The sequence below is a fragment of the Oncorhynchus tshawytscha genome, linkage group LG18, assembly GCF_018296145.1.
Source record: "Oncorhynchus tshawytscha isolate Ot180627B linkage group LG18, Otsh_v2.0, whole genome shotgun sequence".
NCBI classification, from domain to species: domain Eukaryota; kingdom Metazoa; phylum Chordata; class Actinopteri; order Salmoniformes; family Salmonidae; genus Oncorhynchus; species Oncorhynchus tshawytscha.
The window spans coordinates 36557290-36581070 of NC_056446.1; the positions used below are offsets into that span (position 1 = coordinate 36557290).

At 46.4% G+C, this 23781-nt stretch overlaps 1 protein-coding gene across 1 annotated transcript; it reads right to left on the reverse strand.

Annotated features, from left to right (window-relative positions):
* Positions 1-1558: 1558 nt before the first annotated feature.
* On the reverse strand, positions 1559-16172 carry LOC112235778 (isthmin-2-like). Its single transcript, XM_024404303.2, has 5 exons — positions 15459-16172; positions 10349-10600; positions 7960-8251; positions 3249-3467; positions 1559-2597 (listed from the first exon to the last, which is right to left on the reverse strand). Exons 1-5 carry the CDS (start codon positions 15588-15590, stop codon positions 2080-2082), a joined length of 1413 nt encoding a protein of 470 aa, XP_024260071.1. The 5' UTR covers positions 15591-16172; the 3' UTR covers positions 1559-2079.
* Positions 16173-23781: the final 7609 nt, after the last annotated feature.

The following is a 23781-nucleotide window of genomic DNA, read 5'->3' on the forward strand; positions in this document are numbered from 1 at the left end:
AAGTTTGGTGGAGGAGGAATAATGGTCTGTGGCTGTTTTTCATGGTTCAGGCTAGGCCCCTTAGTTCCAGTGAAGGGACCTCAGCATTACTCTGGACCCTGATCTCTCTTTTGATGAACATATCAAGGCTGTTTCAAGGACAGCTTTTTTCCATCTACGTAACATAGCAAAAATCAGAAACTTTCTGTCCAAAAATGATGCAGAAAAATGTATCATTTTGTCACTTCTAGATTAGACTACTGCAATGCTCTACTTTCCGGCTACCCGGATAAAGCACTAAATACACTTCTGTTAGTGCTAAACACAGCTGCTAGAATCCTGACTAGAACCAAACAATTTGATCATATTATTCCAGTGCTAGCCACCCTACACTGGCTTCCTGTCAAGACAAGGGCTGATTTCAAGGTTTTACTGCTAACCTGCAAAGCATTACATGGGCTTGCTCCTACCTATCTCTCTGATTTGGTCCTGCCGTACATACCTACACGTACTCTACGATCACAAGACGCAGGCCTCCTAACTGTCCCTAGAATTTCTAAGCAAACAGCTGGAGGCAGGGCTTTCTCCTATAGAGCTCCATTTTTATGGAATTGTCTGCCTTCCCATGTGAGAGACGCAGACTCGGTCTCAACCTTTAAGTCTTTAGGACCATGCCTCAGGACTACCTGGCCTGATGACTCCTTGCTGTCCCCAGTCCACCTGGCCGTGCTGCTGCTCCAGATTCAACTGTTCTGCCTGCGGCTATGGAACCCTGACCTGTTCACCGGACGTGCTACCTGTCCTAGACCTGCTGTTTTCAACTCTCTAGAGACAGCAGGAGCGGTAGAGATACTCTGAATGATCGGCTATGAAAAGCCAACTGACATTTCATCCTGAGGTGCTGACCTGTTGCACCCTTGACAACCACTGTGATGATTATTATTTGACCCTGCTGGTCAACTATGAATATTTGAACATCTTGGCCATGTTCTGTTACAATCTCCACCCGGCACAGCCAGAAGAGGACTGACCCCTCATAGCCTGGTTCGTCTCTAGGTTTCTTCCTAGGTTCTGGCCTTTCTAGGGAGTTTTTCCTAGCCACCGTGCTTCTACACCTGCATTGCTTGCTGTTTGGGGTTTATCAGCTGATGTAAGAAGGCCTTTATAAATACATTTGATTTGATTTGAAATCTTAACACTACAGCATACAATGATATTCTAGACGATTCTGTCTAAGGCCCAATTCTGGGGAAGGCCCTTTCCCGTTTCAGCATGACAATACCCCCATGCACAAAATGAGGTTCATACAGAAATAGTTTGTTGAGATAGGTTTGGAAGAACTTGACTGGCCTGCACAGAGCCCTGACGACAACCCCATTGAACACCTTTGGGATGAATTGGAACGCCAACTGCAAGCCAGGTCTAATCGCACAACATCAGCTTCCGACCTCATTAACGCTCTTGTGGCTGAATGGAACAAGTCCCCGCAGCAATGTTCCAACATCTAGTGGAAAGCCTTCCCAGAAGAGTGGAGGCTGTTATAGCAGCAAAGGGGGGACCAACTCCATATTATTGCCCATGATTTTGGAGTGAGATGTTCGATGAGCAGGTGTCCACATACTTTTGGTCATGTAATGTATTACCCAATTTGAAAAAGTACCGCGTTACTTTACTCCATTACTCATAAAAGTAATCTGATTATATAACATGTTACCAACACTGATGGTCAGTCACACAGACAGAGCTCCTACAATACCAACAGGCTAGATGACAACGTCATGCTTACATGCACACAGGAGTGTGGACAGACATCGAGAGAGCTGGGAATCTTACTGGATGCGAAACACATCGTCAGGACTGCATCTCTTTTTTGATCAGTTCAATGAAGTTCAATTATTTTCTGTTGGGCCTGGTCGCATGATGTTTAATGTGCCAACTCCTAACTTGAGATTAACTTGCACCTTCAACTTCACAATCCCCAAACTTCCTATTGACTTTAATGCAATGCAAAACATCCCTGCTTTCTTTTCTCAAGTTAGGATTGGACCCCACTGTTCTGGCACATTCTGGGTAATGTAGTTTTGGCGACTGCTCGCGTTCTCAGTACTCCCGGGCCTCCTCCAGCTCGTTTATGAACACGTCCTGGTGGGGGTTCTCCGGGCAGACCAGGCCATTGTTGGGCGGTCGCAGTGCGTGGAAGTGGCTCCAGTCCCCTTTACACAGGATCCAGGGCAGCACGTCCACCTTGAAGTGGAGCTCCGGTGAGAACTCCGTGCTGATCAGGTTGGGCGTTCCCGCACCCTTCCCCCGCGTGATCAGATGGTCGCGGTTGTCGTAGCAACAGTGCTGGGCGGCGAGCGTGGCGACGTCGCCGGAGAGGGCCGAGCGGATGCAAGTCCTCGCCGAGGGTTTGTAGATGTCCAGGCGTTCTTTAGGGCCGCTGGCGTCGCGCCAACGGAACGTCCGGTCGTGTCCCTCGTCGAAGACGCTGACCACGGTGGCGGCGGTGGCCGAGGGGTAAGTGCAGGGGCAGCTGGGTAGTTCTGACAGGACCTGGTTGAGGTATCTCTGGAGGAAGTTACTCTTACAGTTCAGCCACTTCTCACAGGTGTCCACATCTAAAGGGAGAGCAGAGGGAGGCCATTGTGTCAATTACCATCTAATTACATAGTTATTTCTGCCCTGTTCTGTTCTGCCCTGTCCTACTCTGTTCTGCCCTGCTCTTTTCAGTTCTGTTCTGCCCTGTCCTACTCTGTTCTGTCCTGCTCTTTTCAGTTCTGTTCTGCCCTGCTCTTTTCAGTTCTGTTCAGCCCTGTCCTACTCTGTTCTGCCCTGCTCTTTTCAGTTCTGTTCAGCCCTGTCCTACTCTGTTCTGCCCTGCTCTTTTCAGTTCTGTTCAGCCCTGTCCTACTCTGTTCTGCCCTGCTCTTTTCAGTTCTGTTCTGCCCTGTCCTACTCTGTTCTGCCCTGCTCTTTTCAGTTCTGTTCTGCCCTGTCCTACTCTGTTCTGCCCTGCTCTTTTCAGTTCTGTTCTGCCCTGTCCTACTCTGTTCTGCTGTGGTCTACAGGGATGAATAAAGCTGCCTCTGTTCTGCCCTGCTCTGTTCTACCCTGTCCTGTTCTGCCCTGCCCTGTCCTGCTCTGTTCTGCCCTGGTCTGCCCTGCTCTGTTCTGCCCTGCTCTGTTCTGCCCTGCTCTGTTCTGCCCTGCCCTGCTCTGCTATATATCTTTTTTCCCAGGTGTACATCGATAAAGTGTATTCAACGTACCTGTGCCAAAAGGTTCAGTGCCATTCTCCATCTCGAAGGGGAAAGCTTCAGCCACAGTGTTGACATCGTCTGGACAAGGCTCCATGTCACATTTGGAGGCCTCTGTCAGGGTGCAGGAGTAACCACAGGACCGTATCCTTTTCCTCTCTCCATGACCACAGGTGACAGAGCACGGAGACCAGGCACTCCACTCCTCCGTCTCCTCCGTCTCCTCCTTCTCTGTGGGGGGACAAAACAAAACTCATGATATTAAATGATAATGCATTTAGATGTATAGTGTTTCTCCTATTTAAGCTGTTTTACATTTTATGGAGGTAACACACACACACACTTCTCCCCCATCACACGATTACTCTCTAATCAGTAAGAGATGAATTTCTCTCCCAGCTGTGGGATTTCCTAACTAGGCTACATCCTAACTGTGTAGAACTCCAATTAGAAGCATTTGGCTGGTTCACCACCTGTGCTTAACAAGCTATCAAAGAAAAGGAAAACAACTTGAAAGGGTTCATTAGTAGTACTACTTATGTCGTTTTTGGAGGGAATCTGTACTTTACTATTTATATTTTTGATAGCTTTTACTTCACTACATTCTGAAAGAAAATGTACTTTTTACTCCATACATTTTCCCTGACATCCACAAGTTCTCGTTACATTATGAATGCTTAGCAGGACAGGAAAATGGTCCAATTCACAGACTTATCAAGATAACATCCCTGCTCATCCCTTCTGCCTCTGGTCTGGAGGACTCACTAAACAGAGAACATCCCTGCTCATCCCTTCTGCCTCTGGTCTGGAGGACTCACTCAACACAAATACTTCATTTGTGAATTATGTCAGTGTGCCCCTGGCTATCCGTAAATGTAAAAAAACAAGAAAATTGTGCCGTCTAGTTTGACTAATATAAGGAGTTTTAAATGTTTTATACTTTTACTTTTGATACTTAAGTATATTTAAAATCAAATACTTTTAGACTTTTAAGTAGTATTTTACTGGGTGGCTTTTACTTGAGTCATTTTCTGTTAAGGTATCTTTACTTTTACTCAAATATGACAATTGGGTACTTTTTCCACCACTGTAGTTTTTCCACCACTGTAGTTTTTCCACCACTGTAGTTTTTCCACCACTGTAGTAAACAGTGCTGCTGAGAAACAAAGCTAGATTTGGTTTCGATGCATTTACTGCACTGACGTATGAGCCAGAAGCTAGACTGTACACATTACAAGGATAAGTAAATAACCTCTTAAAACTCCATCTAATCCCTTAACATCCACATTACTAAAAGTGTAAAGTGAATTTACAGGAAATTCTATTTTATAATTGTTTCCATGACAGAAAAATCCAAATCCATAACGAGGCTTTTCTATGTACAGTTGAATGCTCCTATGGTCTAACCTTTCTCCTCTGGTCTAACCTTTCTCCTCTGGTCTAACCTTTCTCCTCTGGTCTAACCTTTCTCCTCTGGTCTAACCTTTCTCCTCTGGTCTAACCTTTCTCCTCTGGTCTAACCTTTCTCCTCTGGTCTAACCTTTCTCCTCTGGTCTAACCTTTCTCCTCTGGTCTAACCTTTCTCCTCAGGTCTAACCTTTCTCCGCTGGTCTAACCTTTCTCCGCTGGTCTAACCTTTCTCCGCTGGTCTAACCTTTTTCCTCTGGTCTAACCTTTCTCCTCTGGTCTAACCTTTCTCCTCTGGTCTAACCTTTCTCCTCTGGTCTAACCTTTCTCCTCTGGTCTAACCTTTTTCCTCAGGTCTAACCTTTCTCCGCTGGTCTAACCTTTCTCCTCTGGTCTAACCTTTCTCCTCTGGTCTAACCTTTCTCCTCTGGTCTAACCTTTCTCCTCTGGTCTAACCTTTCTCCTCTGGTCTAACCTTTCTCCTCAGGTCTAACCTTTCTCCGCTGGTCTAACCTTTCTCCGCTGGTCTAACCTTTTTCCGCTGGTCTAACCTTTTTCCTCTGGTCTAACCTTTCTCCGCTGGTCTAACCTTTTTCCTCTGGTCTAACCTTTCTCCTCTGGTCTAACCTTTCTCCTCTGGTCTAACCTTTCTCCTCTGGTCTAACCTTTCCCTCAGGTCTAACCTTTCTCCGCTGGTCTAACCTTTCTCCGCTGGTCTAACCTTTCTCCGCTGGTCTAACCTTTCTCCGCTGGTCTAACCTTTTTCCTCTGGTCTAACCTTTCTCCTCTGGTCTAACCTTTCTCCTCTGGTCTAACCTTTCTCCTCTGGTCTAACCTTTCTCCTCTGGTCTAACCTTTTTCCTCAGGTCTAACCTTTCTCCGCTGGTCTAACCTTTCTCCTCTGGTCTAACCTTTCTCCTCTGGTCTAACCTTTCTCCTCTGGTCTAACCTTTCTCCTCTGGTCTAACCTTTCTCCTCTGGTCTAACCTTTCTCCTCTGGTCTAACCTTTCTCCTCAGGTCTAACCTTTCTCCGCTGGTCTAACCTTTCTCCGCTGGTCTAACCTTTTTCCTCTGGTCTAACCTTTCTCCTCTGGTCTAACCTTTCTCCGCTGGTCTAACCTTTTTCCTCTGGTCTAACCTTTCTCCTCTGGTCTAACCTTTCTCCTCTGGTCTAACCTTTCTCCTCTGGTCTAACCTTTCTCCTCTGGTCTAACCTTTCTCCTCTGGTCTAACCTTCAGCCTATCTGCCTTCTGAAAAGTTTGAGTCTGGTGTTTAATGATACTGAAAACATGTCCGCCCTCGATTACCGACGAGATGAGGTGGGTGCAGAAATTGCAGCTTTGGCGGAGGCGCAGCTGTGTCCTTTGTGGCACAGCCAGCTTACCATACGGCCAGATCACAGGAATAGACTCTTCTCAGGAGCATTTCAATTACAGAAAGGAAGCCCCAACGTTACGCTAGTCTGACTGACATACTTTATGTTCACTAAAAACCTTCAGATCGGATCACTTCATAAACATTGTTGCCCTGTTCCTAGATCACATGCACCTCATTTAGAGACATTCAATGTTGATGAATGTGTACATACTGTCTGCACACAGCTACATGCTCACAGTTGTCTACAGGGATGAGTAAAGCTGCCTGGCTCTGCTGTGGTCTACAGGGATGAATAGAGCTGCCTGGCTCTGCTGTGGTCTACAGGGATGAATAGAGCTGCCTGGATCTGCTGTGGTCTACAGGGATGAATAGAGCTGCCTGGATCTGCTGTGGTCTACAGGGATGAATAGAGCTGCCTGGATCTGCTGTGGTCTACAGGGATGAATAGAGCTGCCTGGATCTGCTGTGGTCTACAGGGATGAATAGAGCTGCCTGGATCTGCTGTGGTCTACAGGGATGAATAGAGCTGCCTGGATCTGCTGTGGTCTACAGGGATGAATAGAGCTGCCTGGCTCTGCTGTGGTCTACAGGGATGACTAGAGCTGCCTGGCTCTGCTGTGGTCTACAGGGATGAATAAAGCTGCATGCCTGTGCATCCAGAAGGCACAATGCTCTTTTCCCATCATGCACAGGGAGAAAACGGACTGAGAACTAAGAGAAACAAAAAACAATAGAGGCGTAAATGTTATCCACGTCCCTGAAAGCCCCCGAATTCTTGAACAGGCTCAAAAGGCCTTGCCGCCTAGGGCCCAGGGCAGAGGGCCGAGTCGGGGTCTGGGGGGCCTGGAGGGGGGATGAAAGACCCAGCCGAATGGCCCCTGTCATCCCCTGTTCCCAATCTGCCCTCTAATTATACACAAGCAGTGGGCTGTTTTGTCCATCCGGGGGAACAGGCTCATGCTGCCATTAGCGAGCGCATCAGGCCCATCTTCAAAAGACAGCAGGCCTCCACAGCGAGCTGCAAGTTGGGACCCAGTGTCCACTTCAAAGGCTGGAGCTCCACAATGGCCTGACGGTCGAGTGCTCGCAGAGCATAGCTCTCTCGCTCGCTCAGTCAGTCCAGCCCTGCCGCCCTGCCACAGTCCTCAGTCAATACAGCCCTGCCGCAGTCCTCAGTCAGTACAGCCCTGCCGCAGTCCTCAGTCAGTACAGCCCTGCCGCAGTCCTCAGTCAGTACAGCCCTGCCGCAGTCCTCAGTCAGTACAGACCTGCCGCCCTGCCACAGTCCTCAGTCAGTACCGCCCTGCCACAGTCCTCAGTCAGTACAGCCCTGCCGCAGTCCTCAGTCAGTACAGCCCTGCCGCAGTCCTCAGTCAGTACAGCCCTGCCGCAGTCCTCAGTCAGTACAGCCCTGCCGCAGTCCTCAGTCAGTACAGCCCTGCCGCAGTCCTCAGTCAGTACAGCCCTGCCGCAGTCCTCAGTCAGTACAGCCCTGCCGCAGTCCTCAGTCAGTACAGCCCTGCCGCAGTCCTCAGTCAGTACAGCCCTGCCGCAGTCCTCAGTCAGTACAGCCCTGCCGCAGTCCTCAGTCAGTACAGCCCTGCCACTCTGCCGCAGTCCTCAGTCAGTACAGCCCTGCCACAGTCCTCAGTCAGTACAGCCCTGCCGCAGTCCTCAGCCCTTTCCCTCTCTCTCTCCCTCTCTCTCTCTATCCTAACGAATCACTTATTGACATTTTTCTTAATCCTGTGATTGTTTGTTTCTCACTATTTCAAAACAATAACATTCTCAACTTTTGTAGACCATTTTAAAATGATCCACTACTCTGAGGCATGCAAAAGTGGATCAGAGATCACTGTTCTTTTCCATTATTTTTTTAACAACTTTGTCCTGCTATACAGACACTGTGCCACTTAGCGAACAAAAGAAAGCCTCACCATAGTAGCTCTGTGTGGCGTCCCTACCCTCGTTCCAGCGACCGCTAGGGAGGGGCTTTTCGCTACCATACTCCAACAGGTAATCTTCCTCGACTTCCTCTTCCTCTCCAGTGTCCTCCGGCACTGAGCGGCCCGTCCCATCCTCGCTGGAGTCAGCGTCTGTGTATCCCCAGAACAGAGGCCAGAACAGCTTCTTACCCCCCAGCCAGCCTACAGAGGACGAGGGGATCCAGTCCTTTATCAGATCCATCTCTAAGTCCATGTTAGGGTCGTCCACCACCTCAATGGTCACCTGGGAGGGAGGAAAGCAGAGCGAATCATTTAGAGAACCATTGTGGAAGCATGATATTGATTCGGTGGACATGCTAAGATAGCTACAACTAGTCCTTATATGGTCACAAAGTCTGCCAAAACTAAAATGTTGAACACTTACTTCACAAAAATACATACTTTTAATAGGAGGATGCACACACAACTTAACATCTAAATGTCACTGGAAAGCCACAATGTAATTTCTAGCTCTGACTTAACCAGTCAGACATGAGATGATCCGTGAGCACTCAGTCAGAAGATCCCACGCGTAACCAGTCAGACATGAGATGATCCGTGAGCACTCAGTCAGAAGATCCCACGCGTAACCAGTCAGACATGAGATGATCCGTGAGCACTCAGTCAGAAGATCCCACGCGTAACCAGTCAGACATGAGATGATCCGTGAGCACTCAGTCAGAAGATCCCACGCGTAACCAGTCAGACATGAGATGAGCCGTGAGCACTCAGTCAGAAGATCCCACGCGTAACCAGTCAGACATGAGATGATCCGTGAGCATTCAGTCAGAAGATCCCACGCGTAACCAGTCAGACATGAGATGATCCGTGAGCACTCAGTCAGAAGATCCCACGCGTAACCAGTCAGACATGAGATGATCCGTGAGCACTCAGTCAGAAGATCCCACGCGTAACAACATCTCATTACACTGGTAGGCCACTACTGTATGACTCAACCTGTACGTTAGCTCACTCCCATAGTAGTTGTCAGCACCAGGCAACACGGAGAGACCATAAGAGGGTAGAGCCTGCATGGGGTCATTACATCCAGCTCCAGCTAACCACATTCTGAACTGCCCTGAGTCGACCAGTAGATGGAACTAACCACTGTGGGATTGAGATGAGTTCAACGAAAGGACATGCTGAAGACATTGAGGCTCATCGCTGGAGGAATCACAGGAAAGGACATGCTGAAGTCATTGAGGCTCATCGCTGGAGGAATCACAGGAAAGGACATGCTGAAGACATTGAGGCTCATCGCTGGAGGAATCACAGGAAAGGACATGCTGAAGTCATTGAGGCTCATCGCTGGAGGAATCACAGGAAAGGACATGCTGAAGACATTGAGGCTCATCGCTGGAGGAATCACAGGAAAGGACATGCTGAAGTCATTGAGGCTCATCGCTGGAGGAATCACAGGAAAGGACATGCTGAAGACATTGAGGCTCATCGCTGGAGGAATCATAGGAAAGGACATGCTGAAGACATTGAGGCTCATCGCTGGAGGAATCACAGGAAAGGACATGCTGAAGTCATTGAGGCTCATCGCTGGAGGAATCACAGGAAAGGACATGCTGAAGACATTGAGGCTCATCGCTGGAGGAATCACAGGAAAGGACATGCTGAAGTCATTGAGGCTCATCGCTGGAGGAATCACAGGAAAGGACATGCTGAAGACATTGAGGCTCATCGCTGGAGGAATCACAGGAAATGGAAGAAGTGAAGGTGGGGATTGGAACTATTTATTCAACGTGAAAGTAGTTACCGTCTTGTTCTGCTGAACTTGGCATTCATGCCAAGTAGAACCTCCTCACCACAGAATGGAATCAAGATAAAGGATCTCTATAATCACTGCTCTTCCCTGCTTTACCAGGGTGCAATGCATTGTTGGTAGAGCATATATATATATATATATATATATATATTTTTTTTTTTTTAACCTTTTTTAAAATGTAACTAGGCAAGTCAGTTAAGAACAAATTCTCGTTTACAATGACGGCCTACACCGGCCAAACCCGGACGACACTGAGCCAATTGTGTGCCGCCCTATGGAATTCCCAATCACAGCCGGTTGTGATACAGCCTGGATTCGAACCAGGGTGTCTGTAATGACACCTCTAGCACTTCCAACACCAGGATTCTGGGTTTGATTCCCGGGACCAACCATATGTAAAATGTATGCATGCAGGACTGTAAGTCCCTTTGGATAAAAGTGTCTGCTAAATGTCATATATTATGTATATTTATTATTTATATTAGGCGAGCTTCCACCGTACAAATGTAAATCGCTCGAGGGGCTAGAAAAACATTATAAAAATACTATCAATATTCGTCACCACACCTGGATGTTGGGGTTCTGCGAGCTGATGTCTGCGTTGGCCAGCTCAGGGAAGTTCTTCAGGTCCAGAACGAAGGGCTTGATCTCCTCAGGCTCAGGCTGGGGCAGAACCCCTACGGAGCGGTGCTGGGAGTGGAACCACCTCCTCTTGTGGCGGTGCTCAGTGACAGGGGGGAGGAGGCTCTGGACCTGGTTCTGCTGCTCCAGGGCCTCCGGTCTATGATGGACCCCACTGATGGGCGGCTGAGCACGAGCCTGAGGAAAAAGGTAGGACACCTCAATTAATCATCATGACGAAACACAGTGGACTGGACCGCTCTGAAGACCTTGATGACATTAATCATAAACAATACAGTGATTACTGGCTAGTTTAAGATACAAAGGTTACTTGCTTTAGCTATTTGCCCAGGAAAAACATTTGCACCGTGCTATTACTTAGTGACAGAGCTCCTAGAAACCATTGGGGCAACAAACCAGCAGACCAACCAGCCAAACCCCGTCCATCTGTCTGCTTCTCATTTATTTCCCACAGCAGCCAGAGCCCTGGCATCCAGGCCTTTGACAAAGAGGAGCCTGTGCCAGATTCTCTAGTTTTAATGAGAGCGCTTCGAAGTCGTGGGACCCCTGGGATGGTGGGCAGGCTGGTCCTGTGTTTCAATCTGCCGTGTCCTGCCATGCCCTAGGGCAGCAGGTAGCTTAGCGGTTAAGAGCATTGGGCCAGTAACCGAAAGGTCGCTGGGTCAAATCCCCAAGCCTTGTGAAAGGCACTTGATCCTAATTGCTACAGGAACTCACTCTGGATGAGAATGTCTGCTAATAACTCAAATGTAAAGAATGTGCAGCTACACTCAACAGACAGAAGCCATAGGTCTCCCTAAGGTCCTCCTCCCTCTGTCTCTCCCTGTCTCTCCCTCTGTTCCTCCCTCTGTCTCTCCCTCTTCTCCTCCCTCTGTCTGCCTGTCTGTGACAAAGTGAACATCGTCTAGCTCTGACTTTGCTACTTTATTGCAGAAAAAATGTACTCACTATGACTGTGATACTGTATGTGGTTATCTCAACTAGCTATCTTAAGATGAATGCACTAGATTGTCAGTCGCTCTGAATAAGAGCGTCTGCTAAATGACTCAAATGTAAATGCCAACCATCCTTTAGATCAAGTTGCCACTAAAAATGTATCTAAGGTCAGGTAAGGGTCTTCTATTACTCAAAGCTTTTAATTCAGCCAGTATCTACAGTGGTAATAAATAGCCCAAACATCTGACAGGACTTCAGTAACTGAAGCAGTGCCAGTTTGCGGTCTGAAACGTAGTGCAGTTTAAACCAAAATCTGGAGTGGTGACAAAACAGTTGGTTATGGGCCCGAGAACAGACTGTACTTTTTCAGTGGCTGCAATTCTCCCATAAAAAAAAAGTCAGCCTGTTGGTCGGTCAGATCTGATCCATTTAGAGGTAACCCCTGTCAAACATGATTGACTCTTTACTGATGAGAGGAGGATCCTGAAGACTTCCTCTGGGTCTTGTCAGGTCCCTCTGAGAATTAGGGGATGGTCATTACACGCTTCCAAACACATTAGGACTTGTCTTCCTTCTTTGTTCTGTGTTTTGATTGGATCTGGTGATCTATAATTTTTTATTTAATTATACCTGGTGTTCTGTGTTGATTTAATTGGACCTGGTGATCTATAATTTTGATTTAATTGGACCTGGTGTTCTGTATTTTGATTTAATTGGATCTGGTGATCTATAATTTTGATTTAATTGGACCTGGTGTTCTGCATTTTTATTTAATTGGACCTGGTGATCTACAATTTGATTTAATTGGATCTGGTGTTCTATATTTAAGCAATAAGGCTGGTGGAGGTGTGGTATATGGCCAATATACCACGGCCAAGGGCTGTTCTTAAGCACTACACGAGTGACTATGCATAGATAATAACGTATATAATAGAGGGTGTGTGGGGGCAGGGCAATGCAAATAGCCTGGGTGACCATTTAATTAGAACTCGGAGTCTTATGGCTTGGGGGTAGAAGCTGTTCAGAACCCTCTTGGACCTAGACTTGGCGCCCCAGTTCCGCTTACCCTGCAGTAGCAGAGAGAACAGTCTACAGACAATTTTTCCTCTGACACCGCCTGGTATTGAGGTCTTGGATGGCAGGAAGCTTGGCCCCAGTGATGTACTGGGCTGTACGCATTACCCTCTGTAGTGCCTTGCAGTCGGAGGCCGAGCAGTTGCCATACCAGGCAGTGATGCAACCAGTCAGGATGCTTTCGATTGTGCAGCTGTAGAACCTTTTGAGGATCTGAGGACCCATGCCAAATCTTTTCAGTCTCCTGATGGGGAATAGGTTTTGTCGTGCCCTCTTCACGACTGTCTTGGTGTGCTTGGACCATGCTAGTTTGTTGGTGATATGGACACCAAGGAACTTGAAGCTCTCAACCAGCTCCACTACAGCCCCGTCAATGAGAATTGGGGCGTGCTCGGTCCTCCTTTTCCTGTAGTCCACAATCATCTCCTTTGTCTTGATCACGTTGAGGGAGAGCTTGTTGTCCTGGCACCACATTGCCAGGTCTCTGACCTCCTCCCTATAGGCTGTCTCGTCATTGTCGGTGATCAGGCCTACCACAGGGAGTACAGGAGGGGACTGAGCACGCACCCCTGAGGGGCCCCCGTGTTGAGGATCAGCGTGGCGGATGTGTTGTTACCTACCCGTACCACCTGGGGGTGGCTCAGTCCCCTCCTGTACTCCCTGTTCACTCACGACTGCATGGCCAGGCACGACTCCAACACCATCATTAAGATTGCCGATGATACAACAGTGATCACCGACAATAGTGAGACTGCCTATAGGGAGTTCAGGATCCAGTTGCAGGGAGGTGTTTAGTCCCAGGGTCCTTAGCTTAGTGATGAGCTTTGAGGGAACTATGCTGTTGAACGCTGAGCTGTAGTTGCTCAGTGAATAGCATTCTCACATACATGTTCCTTTTGTCCAGGTGGGAAAGGCCAGTGTGTAGTGCAATAGAGATTGCATCATCTGTGAATCTGTTAAGGCGGTGTGCATATTTAGGTGGGTCTAGGGTTTCTGGGATAATGGTGTCGATATGAGCCATGATCAGCCTTTCAAAACACTTCATAGCTACAGACGTGAGTGCTACGGGTCGGTAGTCATTTAGGCAGGTTAACTTAGTGTACTTGGGCACAGGGACTATGGTGGTCTGCTTGAAACATGTTGGTATTACAGACTCAGACAGGGAGTGGTTGAAAATGTCAGTGAAGACACTTGCCAGTTGGTCAGCGCATGCTCACAGTACATGTCCTGGTAATCCGTCTGGCCCTGCGGCCTTGTCAATGTTGACCTGTTTAAAGGTCTTACTCACATCGGCTGCGGAGAGCGTGATCACACCGTCTTCCGGAACAGCTGGTGATCTCATGCATGTCTCAGTGTTATTTGCCTCGAAGCGAGTATAGAAGTAGTTTAGCTCATCTGGTAGGCTTGTGTCACTGGGCAGCTCTAGGATGTGCTTCCCTTTGTAGTCTGTAATGGTTTGCAAGCTCTGCCACGTCCAATGTGCGTAAGAGGAGAGGAACACAGGCAGGGCAGGGCAGAGAGGGCAGGACAGGGCAGAGGGCAGGGCAGAGAGGGCAGGACAGGGCAGAGAGGGCAGGCAGGCGAGTGGTGTGACAGGCATGCAGGCCTGATTTATGTGTCCACAGATATCAAAGGCCTCTACACTTGGCCCTTTCCAAACCATTACAGAATAACAATAAACTATGGGGTCCTTTGATCGCAAGCCTTGAAAGAGTGAGGAGGCAAGGAGAGGGAGGGAGAAGAAACAGATAGGTAGAGTGAACAGGTTTCAATATTTGTGAACCAGGCCATGCACACTCCACATTCTACACCCCTCCTCAGCCCCCCCATGATAAGGGGGAAACCAATAACACAGATGGCCAAAGTAAACAATCAACCAGCCTGACCTCTGACCTTATTCCAGTGTGAGAGAGATCTGCTGAGGGTTCCTTTAACCCTGCTGAGTTAGGGTAAAGTTTGGGTTAGGGTTATGTAAGCCCTTGCTATTGTGCATCTTGCTCCTCTATTGTTCAAACCAGCCCCTCCTCTACCTGGTTAAACTGGCATCTACCAGGTAGGGTCACTGGTGCCCAAAACGCACACTCATTACCACCACCAGAATCACAACATGCTATCTCTCTCTTTCTGTCCCCTCTTTCTCTATTTCGCTTTCTCTAACTCTCTAACTCTCCCATTCTCCCTCTCTGTCTCTCACTCTAACTCTCTCACTCTCCCACTCTGTCTCTCTCCCTCACTGTTTTTCTTTTGTTTGACATCCAACTGACATCCATCATCAATCAGTTATAGACTATGGGCATCAGGACATCAACAGGGCATCCATTGAAGGAGACCCAGGGGAGAGAATGTACAGAGGAACGATTTCATAGAGCTCTGGAATCTGTCTGTTTAAACCTTTCCTCCATTCTTACATCTGATTCTGTTCATGGTGACCTTCAAGGCCCCTACACACACACACACACACACACCCATATATGCACAAACACCCACATGAGTTACTCTTACAGATAGATATGTGCTTCAAAGGGAATTCAGAAAGCCCATATGTTATAGCTGCTGTAGACGAGGAGGCTGTCTGTGTAATATTACGCTGCGACCTTCTCACGATGCCTAGATATCTTACTATACATGGAGAAACGGCGAACAACCCTTTACCCCAAGGCCCTAGAGATTTCAGTGTAGCATAATGTTAGGCACAACATTGTCCGTCTGTGATTCTTTTATTTGGTTTGTTAGAAGGTTAACTTTTGTAACTTAAGTTAATTACAATTCAGAATATGTCATACACTCCAGTAAGTTTCGCTGGCACGAGAACAGATCCTCTCTGTGGATAAATTTAAGTTAATTTCATTTTGAAGAGATAACTGACAACAAATAAGCTATTATATTAGGCTATAGCGTAAAATATGTAATTAATTTCATAGAGGATCATTTACATCAGCTCAATTCGTATCCAAATACTGTGACATTTGGAACGTATTATTTACCTAAAATCTAGAAGAAAATAATTAAGAAAAAAGTTGCTTACCAACAAAAAAACACCATTGTGGCGTTTGTGGTGGTGTTTGTTGGGAAAGCTCATCACCAACACAACGAAAAGTACTAAAACGATGATAATTATCGTTAGACATCTCCCTCCGAATAGAAACAATTTCTCCATTGAAGTGACAACTAAGACCAAGTGGCAGTATTTGCGGTACTCAATCTATCACACGTATTCTTTCACTACAGTTATTTCTTTTGCGAGATCAACTTTTTATTTTATCTCATCATCGGCGGTTGTTCTTTTCCGTGATTCGTTCCCGAGCAAGTCACGTAATTGAACCAGCCAGAAGAAAGCCACTCATTCAACCAACAGCTTCAGAGTCGTCTTCTTAATAGAGATGCGCTCTAATGTCCGGTGGAAAATCCATATCCCGCTGCCGCACTAGGACGGAACTGATTTCTCCTTTCGCTGTTTGCCTCCCTGTATTGCGCGTCTAGGTCAATGTGCGCTCTTCAATCCTCGCCTTAAAACCAGACCAACTTGGACTATAGTGCCAAGGATGCTTTGAGTGCCACGTGCAGACCACGCACTCTCTCTGTCCGCACCGGTGAACGGTTTATTGAACGAGGTTAAAAGAGTTGGCTACATTTCGCTATGGTTGGGTTGATGTTTTCTACTAATACAATCACATCTGGAGTTGAGCATAGCCTGTATGCGTTTGATCTCGGATCCATTGTCCAATGAAGGTCCCTTAGCCACGTGTTGTCCCGGAATGAGTATGCTGCAGCTCGGATTCAGAAGGAAACCTGTTACCACTCTCTGACTTCATCTGTTCACAGCTTCTACACTGCTGTTTGGTAGAAAAGGAATGCTCACGAATCAATGGGGGTGTCTCTCTTAGGGATCCACTTTTCCAAATGGAGGGGATTGAAGAGCCATTTTAGAGAAGTTGTGATCTCCACACAGAAATGACTGGTAATTGGCATGGACATAAAGGGAGAGGAGACCAGTATACTATTACATGGATAAAAAGCCAGCCAACACATTAGCCTGAAAGGTGTCTCATGTCAATAAGAGATACCAGCCAACACATTAGCCTGAAAGGTGTCTCATGTCAATAAGAGATACCAGCCAACACATTAGCCTGAAAGGTGCATCATGTCAATAAGAGATGCCAGCCAACACATTAGCCTGAAAGGTGCCAAGAGATGCCAGCCAACACATTAGCCTGAAAGGTGCCTCATGTCAATAAGAGATACCAGCCAACACATTAGCCTGAAAGGTGCCTCATGTCAATAATAAGAGATACCAGCCAACACATTAGCCTGAAGGTGCCTCATGTCAATAAGAGATGCCAGCCAACACATTAGCCTGAAAGGTGCATCATGTCAATAAGAGATGCCAGCCAACACATTAGCCTGAAAGGTGCCTCATGTCAGATGCCAGCCAACACATTAGCCTGAAAGGTGCCTCATGTCAGATGCCAGCCAACACATTAGCCTGAAAGGTGTCTCATGTCAATAAGAGATGCCAGCCAACACATTAGCCTGAAAGGTGTCATGTCATGTCAGTAAGAGATGCCAGCCAACACATTAGCCTGAAAGGTGTCTCATGTCAATAAGAGATGCCAGCCAACACATTAGCCTGAAAGGTGCCTCATGTCAATAAGAGATGCCAGCCAACACATTAGCCTGAAAGGTGCCTCATGTCAATAAGAGATGCCAGCCAACACATTAGCCTGAAAGGTGTCTCATGTCAATAAGAGATGCCAGCCAACACATTAGCCTGAAAGGTGTCACATGTCAATAAGAGATGCCAGCCAACACATTAGCCTGAAAATAAGAGTGCCTTAGCCTGAAAGGTGTCATGTCAATAAGAGATGCCAGCCAACACATTAGCCTGAAAGGTGCCTCATGTCAATAAGAGATGCCAGCCAACACATTAGCCTGAAAGGTGCCTCATGTCAATAAGAGATGCCAGCCAACACATTAGCCTGAAAGGTGTCTCATGTCAATAAGAGATGCCAGCCAACACATTAGCCTGAAAGGTGCCTCATGTCAATAAGAGATGCCAGCCAACACATTAGCCTGAAAGGTGTCACATGTCAGTAAGAGATGCCAGCCAACACATTAGCCTGAAAGGTGTCTCATGTCAGTAAGAGATGCCAGCCAACACATTAGCCTGAAAGGTGCCTCATGTCAATAAGAGATGCCAGCCAACACATTAGCCTGAAAGGTGTCTCATGTCAGTAAGAGATGCCAGCCAACACATTAGCCTGAAAGGTGTCTCATGTCAGTAAGAGATGCCAGCCAACACATTAGCCTGAAAGGTGTCTCATGTCAGTAAGAGATGTGTCAAGGTGCTGACAGAACAGCTGATACCTACTTTTACACCATGTAAAGAGATGGTGTGTGAATGCAAACTTCATGACAGTGTAGGGTAGGCTATAGTGTACTCCACACAAAGGCCTATTTTTTAAATACATGTTTGCTATTTGAATATACACTGAGTATACCAAACATTAAGAAACCCTTCCTAGTATTGAGTTACACACCCACACACAGTTGGATGTCAGACAAATCTTGATACACGAGAAACTGTTGAGTGTGAAAAACCCAACAGTGTTGCAGTTCTTGGCACACTCAAAGTGGTGCGCCTGGCACCTACTACCATACTCCGTTCAAAGGCACTGAAATATTTTGTCTTGTCCATTCACCCTCTGAATGGCACAATTACACAAATCAGTCTTCATTTATTTGCTGGTTTTATTGAACCTTTAACGAGGCAAGTCAGTTAACAACAAATTCTTAATTACAATGACGGCCGAGGAACAGTGGGTTAACTGCCTTGTTCAGGGGCCAGAACAACAGATCTTTACCTTGTCAGCTCAGGGATTTGATCTAGCAACCTTTCGGTTACGGGCCCTACGCTCTAACCACTAGGCTACCCTGCCACCTCTACACTCTAACCACTAGTCTACCTGCCTCCTCTACGCTCTAACCACTAGGCTACCTGCCGCCCCAAATTGTCTCAAGGCTTAAAAATCCTTCTTTATCCTTCTCCTCCCCTTCATCTGCACTGATTGGAGTGGATTTAACAAATGAGATCAATAAGGGATCATAGCTTTCTCCTGGATTCACCTGGTCAGTCTATGTCATGGAAAGAGCAGGTGTTCATAATGTTTTGTCCATTCAGTGTATTTCAGAGGATGACTTTTGAGAGTGTTTCCATGAAAGGCAGTACTTTTACCCAGAGCCCAGGTTTTAGTCACAACCTAAGACTGTCTGAGGGGGCTCTGAGTGGTACGCTACACTATGCCTTATTCATAGCCCACGGCCCGGCCCACGGACAGCTCTAGGTGGTTAAAGTCCAGTTTACTCTGCTCGGCTGACAGGAACAGGAGACTTCCTCAGGATGTAGTGCACCACAGTGGACCAGGACCAGCAAACAGCACTGTGGTATGGACACCACACACACACACACACACACACACACACACACACACACACACACACACACACACACACACACACACACACAAATACACACAGGCATGGAAGCACACACACACAAACATGCAAATACACACAGGCATGGAAGCACACACACACAAACATGCGCACGTATGCAGGCACACACACAAACACGTACACACACTCTCATAGCCCTCCACCACTACAATCCAGATATTGCTATATCGCCCACAGAGTCCCCAACCCACACTGTGGTCCACATATGAGAGCGATACACCGGCCACACACAGACATGCACAGAGGCATGCATACACGCACAAGATCAATGAATCACATTGATGCCATTAGAATCTCATAGATTATCTTGAATTTGACACAAGAGATGGTGACTCAGAAGGCCTCGTTTCAGAGTGATCCGTAACCCCAGGAGACCTGTAAACATCTGTGACTCAGAAGGCCTTGTTTCAGAGTGATCCGTAACCCCAGGAGACCTGTAAACATCTGTGTGCCTCTGAGGTGGTCCCCGTGATTTACATGCAATTAACAAACAAACATAGTGTCACACACAGATTAACAGATGGACAGGAAGAAGACAGGAACTTTTATTGTGTTTACATCCATAACCGTTTTATTTTGTGACACAGGTTCATTTGACATGCACTTATGTCTTAATTGTGTCAATTCTACATCAGTTGTGTAGCTTGTTGTGGTAATCAAATGATACCTATATAGTTTAACTCACTACAATGGAGTGATTCCAAAACATTATTTTAGCTACTGTGATCCCAATGCGGGACAAAAATATAGTCCCTACTCCACCCCCAAAAATATAGTCCCTACTCCACCCCAAAAATATAGTCCCTACTCCACCCCAAAAATATAGTCCCTACTCCACCCCAAAAATATAGTCCCTACTCCACCCCAAAAATATAGTCCCTACTCCACCCCAAAAATATAGTCCCTACTCCACCCCAAAAATATAGTCCCTACTCCACCCCAAAAAAATATAGTCCCTACTCCACCCCAAAAATATAGTCCCTACTCCACCCCAAAAATATAGTCCCTACTCCACCCCAAAAATATAGTCCCTACTCCACCCCAAAAATATATAGTCCCTACTCCACCCCAAAAATAGTCCCTACTATAGTCCCTACTCCACCCCAAAAATATAGTCCCTACCCCAAAAATCCACCCCCCAAAAATATAGTCCCTACTCCACCCCAAAAATATAGTCCCTACTCCACCCCAAAAATATAGTCCCTACTCCACCCCAAAAATATAGTCCCTACTACTCCACCCCAAAAATATAGTCCCTACTCCACCCCAAAAATATAGTCCCTACTCCACCCCAAAAATATAGTCCCTACTCCACCCCAAAAATATAGTCCCTACTCCACCCCAAAAATATAGTCCCTACTCCACCCCCAAAAAATATAGTCCCTACTCCACCCCAAAAATATAGTCCCTACTCCAAAAATATAGTCCCTACTCCACCCCAAAAAAATATAGTCCCTACTCCACCCCAAAAATATAGTCCCTAAAAATATAGTCCCTCCACCCCAAAAATATAGTCCCTACTCCACCCCAAAAATATAGTCCCTACTCCACCCCCACCCCAAAAATATAGTCCCTACTCCACCCCAAAAATATAGTCCCTACTCCACCCCAAAAATATAGTCCCTACTCCACCCCAAAAATATAGTCCCTACTCCACCCCAAAAACCCCATAGTCCCTACTCCACCCCAAAAATATAGTCCCTACTCCACCCCAAAAATATAGTCCCCCAAAAATATAGTCCCTACTCCACCCCAAAAATATAGTCCCTACTCCACCCCAAAAATATAGTCCCTACTCCACCCCAAAAATATAGTCCCTAAAAAATATAGTCCCTACCCCACCCCAAAAATATAGTCCCTACTCCACCCCAAAATATAGTCCTTACTCCACCCCAAAAATATAGTCCCTACTCCACCCCAAAAATATAGTCCCTACCACCCCAAAAATATAGTCCCTACCCCAAAAATAGTATAGTCCCTACTCCACCCCAAAAATATAGTCCCTACTCCACCCCAAAAATATAGTCCCTACTCCACCCCAAAAATATAGTCCCTACTCCACCCCAAAAATATAGTCCCTACTCCACCCCAAAAATATAGTCCCTACTCCACCCCAAAAATAAAACAAATTCTTCACAAGATTCAGACTGTTAATTGTTGTTTTCCAGGGGGAGACTTAGTTTTAGTCTCTCTGTCAGTCTGTCTCTGTCTTTCTTTCTCTGTGTGTCTCTCTCTGTCTCTCTCTCTGTCCGTGTCTCTCTGTCTCGCTCTCCCTCATCATTCTCTCTCCTTCTCTCTCCCCCCCTCTCTCTCTGTCTGTTGGTAGGATAATGTAACTCACAAGACAAGACAACAGAATACCCTTCAACATGAGTCTCAGCCCCAGCCTTGCCTGAAGCAGAGAAGCTAGCCTAGTGATGCTACTGGGACGTCAGTGAGCCAGCCATAATAATAAAAACATCAAACAGCCTCCTAGCCTGTGGCGCTTACAGCCTTACTCTGAGCCAAGGATCAGAACCAGTCCTTTTTTCCTCTGTAAATAACGAAAGCAGAGTACTGCTGAAGTTATTGTGAACAGTATGTACAGGTATGAAGTTGTCATAGAGGAAGATGAGATGTAGTAGTTGAAGGTGAAGTCCTTTTGGATTTAATTTGATCTACCCAGTAGCCCATATGGGCAAACATTGATGTTTCACAAACAGTTTCTCAGAAAGGTGAAATCTGCTGTCTCTAATTTGCTACAGTTGTCATAAATGTATCCTTTATGGGAGGTCATGAAGGCTTTATAACACATTGATAAATGGTTATAACTCATTGGTTAATCTCATCTACCAGCCAGTTCTCTCTCAATCAAGCCTGAGGATGAGGTTACTCATTGCTTGAAGTTGTGTGATTACAAAACTGACCTTAGATCTTTAAGAGCAATTGCATTTTATTCCCTAGCTTTGCTTACTGTATCACCAAGTACATGTTGCTCTGTCCGGAGTCCCCCTGAAATACCCCCTAATGTACAGTTTACCAGTAAGACTATGTCCTCACCGCTAGTACCCCCTAATGTACAGTTTACCTATAAGCCTATGTCCTCACCTCTAGTACCCCCTAATGTACAGTTTACCAGTAAGCCTATGTCCTCACCTCTAGTACCCCCTAATGTACAGTTTACCAGTTAGCCTATGTTCTCACCTCTAGTACCCTCTAATGTACAGTTTACCTATAAGCCTATGTCCTCACCGCTAGTACCCCCTAATGTACAGTTTACCAGTTAGCCTATGTTCTCACCTCTAGTACCCCCTAATGTACAGTTTACCTATAAGCCTATGTCCTCACCTCTAGTACCCTCTAATGTACAGTTTACCTATAAGCCTATGTCCTCACCTCTAGTACCCCCTAATGTACAGTTTACCTATAAGCCTATGTCCTCACCTCTAGTACCCCCTAATGTACAGTTTACCAGTTAGCCTATGTCCTCACCTCTAGTACCCCCTAATGTACAGTTTACCAGTTAGCCTATGTCCTCACCTCTAGTACCCCCTAATGTACAGTTTACCTATAAGCCTATGTCCTCACCTCTAGTACCCCCTAATGTACAGTTTACCTATAAGCCTATGTCCTCACCGCTAGTACCCCCTAATGTACAGTTTACCAGTTAGCCAAGTTCTCACCTCTAGTACCCCCTAATGTACAGTTTACCAGTTAGCCTATGTCCTCACCTCTAGTACCCTCTAATGTACAGTTTACCTATAAGCCTATGTCCTCACCGCTAGTACCCCCTAATGTACAGTTTACCTATAAGCCTGTTCTCACCTCTAGTACCCTCTAATGTACAGTTTACCTATAAGCCTATGTCCTCACCGCTAGTACCCCCTAATGTACAGTTTACCTATAAGCCTATGTCCTCACCGCTAGTACCCCCTAATGTACAGTTTACCAGTTAGCCTAGTTCTCACCTCTAGTACCCTCTAATGTACAGTTTACCTATAAGCCTATGTCCTCACCTCTAGTACCCCCTAATGTACAGTTTACCTATAAGCCTATGTCCTCACCTCTAGTACCCCCTAATGTACAGTTTACCAGTTAGCCTATGTCCTCACCTCTAGTACCCTCTAATGTACAGTTTACCTATAAGCCTATGTCCTCACCGCTAGTACCCCCTAATGTACAGTTTACCTATAAGCCTGTTCTCACCTCTAGTACCCTCTAATGTACAGTTTACCTATAAGCCTATGTCCTCACCGCTAGTACCCCCTAATGTACAGTTTACCTATAAGCCTATGTCCTCACCGCTAGTACCCCCTAATGTACAGTTTACCAGTAAGCCTATGTCCTCACCTCTAGTACCCCCTAATGTACAGTTTACCAGTAAGCCTATGTCCTCACCTCTAGTACCCCCTAATGTACAGTTTACCAGTAAGCCTATGTTCTCATGAGTAAGCGTATGTTCTCATTCTCTGCCCCCCTTAGAACTCAAGGGGGGCAGGCAAAGAACGGCCCGCCGGGCACTTCAATCCGGCATTTGTGTATTAAATATTATTGTATTTGAGTTAAGACTTGCCACAAACTTAAAAGCCCAACAAAATATGTTTATTAGACAGTGTTCCACTCCAGACTCTGTAACTAAGTCAAGCTACGGCTGTGGCACATAAAATCACAAAGCGTAGCAAGCCTTCTACTGAAGGGCAGTTTGTGAAAGAGTGTTTGGGTGGAGACTGTTGGTATATTTTGTCCTGAGAGTAAAAAACAAACAATTGTAGAACATTTGCTCATCACGCAGAACCATCACCAGGCACGTGGAAGTGATAGGTCAGTGATAGGTCAAGCTATCACTAGCTAATCTC